The sequence below is a fragment of the Cyprinodon variegatus genome, unplaced genomic scaffold, assembly GCF_000732505.1.
Source record: "Cyprinodon variegatus isolate N-32 unplaced genomic scaffold, C_variegatus-1.0 Scaffold62, whole genome shotgun sequence".
Lineage (NCBI taxonomy): Eukaryota > Metazoa > Chordata > Actinopteri > Cyprinodontiformes > Cyprinodontidae > Cyprinodon > Cyprinodon variegatus.
This window is the reverse complement of record NW_015150515.1, coordinates 1,635,048-1,639,093: the sequence shown is the minus strand read 5'-3', so window position 1 is coordinate 1,639,093 and position 4,046 is coordinate 1,635,048. Positions and strand designations below refer to the sequence as shown.

Here is a 4,046-nt window from a genome sequence, read left to right as displayed (position 1 = left end):
TGTTCTCTCCCAACAATAAAAACTATTTGCCCCGGGAGATCGGGCGATGGTTAACATCGAGCCCTGCCTTGGCCATATCACAGTCCGGTGGTCTCCATGGTGTTTTTGCAGCTTTAGAGCATCAGATCATGTGTTTCTGCTCCGTAATGTAAGGTTGAAGGGTAACACTGGTTTGTTTTTGTCTCTCAGTTTTAGATCTGCCGCTGTGCCAGGACACTCTGGATTATGAGGACAAGACTTCTGTGCCGTACGCCCTCCATCCCAACCCGGCGCTCTGGAGCCCCAAAACTCGCCGCCTGGAGGTCAGCGTCATTCCGAGGCCACGCCCATCCCCTATCCGGCCTCGCATCGACCCGTGGAGCTTCATCTCTGCTGGCGGCGGCATCTCAGGCGGCGGCCGTAGCCCGCTCCGGTCGGACGGCCACCCCCTGGGCTACCAGCCGTCCCCCACCAACCCCTTCACCAGCTGCGACCCTTTCCCCTCCCCGGACTGCGACCCCTTCACCCTCAAGGCGGACCCTTCCTGCAGCTCCGACGGCTCCTCCCCCTTCGACCCTTTCTCCGCTCCCTTTCCGACCTCCCGCTCGGCGCCCTGCTCCGCCAACGGCTCCCCGACGCTGCCGTCGTTCCGCATCGCGCCCATCAGCCCGGCGGACCCGGCCTTCATGGACCTTCGCTGGGCGGCCTGCGGCAGGCCTCTGGATATGACCAAAGAGAGGGCGCTCCCCAGCAGAACTCTGGGGCTGAAGCCCTTCAAGTCTCCGACGCAGCTCAGAGACGATCGGTTCTGAACGCAGACGGGGATTTTCTGAAACGCAGCCGATCAGTCCAGGAACATTTTCACTACTGTTTATTTCTCCAGAATAAAAAGTCTGGAAAGGGAGGGAGCGGCGGGCATGGAGGGGCTTATTTATATACCAGCCTGGTGCTTTGAGAAGCAGAACACCAGTGGAAAGGTGGTACAATGCATTGTGGGATATCAGCCTGTGAACCAATCGCTGGTGCCAATTTCATCTTTCCTGTGTGTCCCTTTTGAAGGAGCAGAATACAGATCAGCAGCCTCATCTTGAGCTTCTGTCAGCGCTGCTCCTATCACCCGCTTTCATCTCCAGGAGGCTTTGAAGCGTTGTGACAATGCAGAGGTGGATCAGGCCATTTTTCTCCTTTTTTACAGCTTTATTCGCCTCTAACGGCTCCGCAGACTGAAAGCATTCAGGACAATGAAAGAAAATTGGTGTGCCTTTATTTTGTGAAGTCTTTTTTTTTTTCTTTTTGTTAATATATCTCTTAAAGGTTCCCTGAACCGTTTATCTGGTTCTCAGATAAAATGCTATGAAAAAATTTGACCTAAATTTCCAGATCATGTACAAAAAAAAAAAGAAAAAAACACCAAATCATCTGCGTTTGAGTGTGCATCATTGTTTGAAGAAAGCTTCTTTTCTCTCTACTTTTTTTTTTTTTTCTTTATGGGAGAATCCACTCAGTAGATATTCTCGGCCGCTCGTGAAACTCAAGACAAAACCGCGACCCGAGGGCGAAGCGGAAAGCATTCCAGTCACATTCCTCGGGAAATGCCAGGAATTGGGCCAGAGCCACTGGGCTGGCAGGCGACGCGGCGAGGCACAGGAAGCGGGACGGGGAGCCCTCTGCACCCCTCCTCCTCACGCCAGAGAGCGCCGCCGAGCATCGCCATGCCGCCGGACAAAAGGTGCTTACAAAAAGCCGTTTTGCGGCCGTGTGAGGTGCCAGGCGGGGATTCACGTGCGGTCGGTGCATCTACAGATGGCGGGGACACAAATAGACTTTATTACGTTCGTAAAATCTTTGTGTGGTGTTTATAAAAAGCTTTGAAAGCTTTAATAGAAGGAAATCAACTCATTTAAAATCTGCAGTCGTTACATAATTAGAATCTGGAGTTTATAATAAAACAGATTTAACGCATTATTGCATCTTTCCACTTTCAGCTTTTATTCAAAAACTCCAAGCTGCTCTTTTTCAGAAAGATTTGTCCGTATTCTGAAGTACTTAAATCCAACAAATAGGTCTGAATTTTAATTTTCTTTCCTTAATAAAACCCTTCCACATCAGGATGTTAATGATTCAATTAGTTAAAACCCCGCTGCGTGTCCCCGTTTGGCCCGCTCTGAGGTTTTAACATCCCCCGCTATCCGCAGGTCCCTCTGTCACACGTGCCACCGCCAGGTTGCCAAGCAACTAGCTGAGACATTTAGGCCAACTTCTGCAGTCAAATTGGATGATTTTATGTTTTTTTATTTTTTGGTAACGTTTGCTCAGAGGCTGGCTGGATGTTTGGCTTCATGCTTTGCTTCGGTTTACCTCGTTTTAATTAGTATTTGATCAAACTCTCTGGAGGACGAAGGAATCCGGTGACGGATGTTATCCATTGTGATTCCGGTTGATGGGGCCACATAAAATGTTCACCTTTAGCTAAACTTGCTGCTGACTTCTTATCCTCAGGATTGTGCTTAATATAAAACAGATGATTCAAACCAGAACTCCTTATTAATAAGCACCTTATTAGCAATCCGTTATGGATGCAGCTGGAAGAGACTCGCTCAATAAGAGAAGTCCTGTTAGAGAGGAATAGGTGTCAAATAATACAGTCTAGATTCTGACAGGGTTCATCCGGTAGGGTGTTGTATGGAGTGAATTTTGATCCATTATTGTTGCAAGCAAATTGCTATTTTGAAAAAACAATTTTCCAAAAAAATAATACTTTTTTTGTAAATTACAATAAAAAAGAATGCAATTCAGCATTAAACATTTGGAAAACTTTCTGNTTTTCAGAAACTCTTTTTAAAATCTTTATTTTTTTTTATATTTATATAATGTATGGAGTGAATTTTGATCCATTATTGTTGCAAGCAAAATCCAATTTTGAAAAAACTATTCCCCCCCAAAAAAATACTTTTTTTTGCAAATTACAATAAAAAGAATGCAATTCAGCATTAAACATTTGGAAAATTTTCTGATAAAAAAAAAAGATTTTGATAGTAACTTTTCTCAGATTTTTTTTTTTTCAGAAATTCTTTTTAAAATCTTTATTTTTTTTTCTATTTATATATATAATGTATGGAGTGAATTTTGATCCATTATTGTTGCAAGCAAAATCTAATTTTGAAAAAACCATTTCCCCCCCAAAAAATACTTTTTTTGCAAATTACAATAAAAATGAATGCAATTCAGCATTAAACATTTGGAACACTTTCTGATAAAAAAAAAAGATTTTGATAGTAACTTTTCTCAGATTTTTTATTTTTTTCCCCAGAAATTGTTTTTAAAATCTTTTTTTTTTCTATTTATATATAATAATTATAATATAATATAATAATATAATATAATTTTGATCCATTATTGTTGCAAGCAAAATCCAATTTTGAAAAAACAATCCCCCCCCAAAACAATATTTTTTTTTTGTAAATTACAATAAAAAAGAATGCAATTCAGCATTAAACATTTGGAAAACTTTCTGATAAAAAAAAAGATTTTGATAGTAACTTTTCTCAGATTTTTTTTTTTTCAGAAATTCTTTTTAAAATCTTTAATTTTTTTTCTATTTATATATATAATGTATGGAGTGAATTTTGATCCATTATTGTTGCAAGCAAAATCCAATTTTGAAAAAAATTATTTCCCCCCCAAAAAAATACTTTTTTTTTGCAAATTACAATAAAAAAGAATGCAATTCAGCATTAAACATTTGGAAAACTTTCTGATTTTTTTCAAAAATTCTTTTTAAAATCTTTGATTTTTCTCTATTTATATAATGTTTTCAATTTTTATTTCCTTTTTCTTTTTTAGATTAAGTTCTACGAATTCCATTCTAATTGCGTTTCACAGACCTCATTCTCTCCATTCTGAGGCCAATACCAACGCTCGTTAACTTTTGACTAGAATAAATACAAATTAAATCTGTAAAAAAAAAAACAAAGGCTTATGTTTACAAAATAAAATCCAAAATTATAAAATATGTTAAAAATATATATATTCTTTGTTTTTTAAAGTAAGAAAAAAAATGAGAAAAT

At 39.8% G+C, this 4,046-nt stretch overlaps 1 protein-coding gene across 1 annotated transcript in view; it reads left to right on the top strand.

Moving 5' to 3' along the window:
* The window catches only part of LOC107082798 (mitogen-activated protein kinase kinase kinase 11-like), a gene marked incomplete at its 5' end in the record, with an annotated part of 31,436 nt that extends 28,696 nt beyond the window's left edge, over nt 1-2,740 (top strand). Inside the window, one exon of the mRNA XM_015371663.1 lies at nt 190-2,740. Within this exon, the coding sequence (XP_015227149.1) occupies nt 190-791 (602 nt within the window). The remainder of the gene's footprint in view (nt 1-189) is intronic.
* Nucleotides 2,741-4,046: the final 1,306 nt, after the last annotated feature.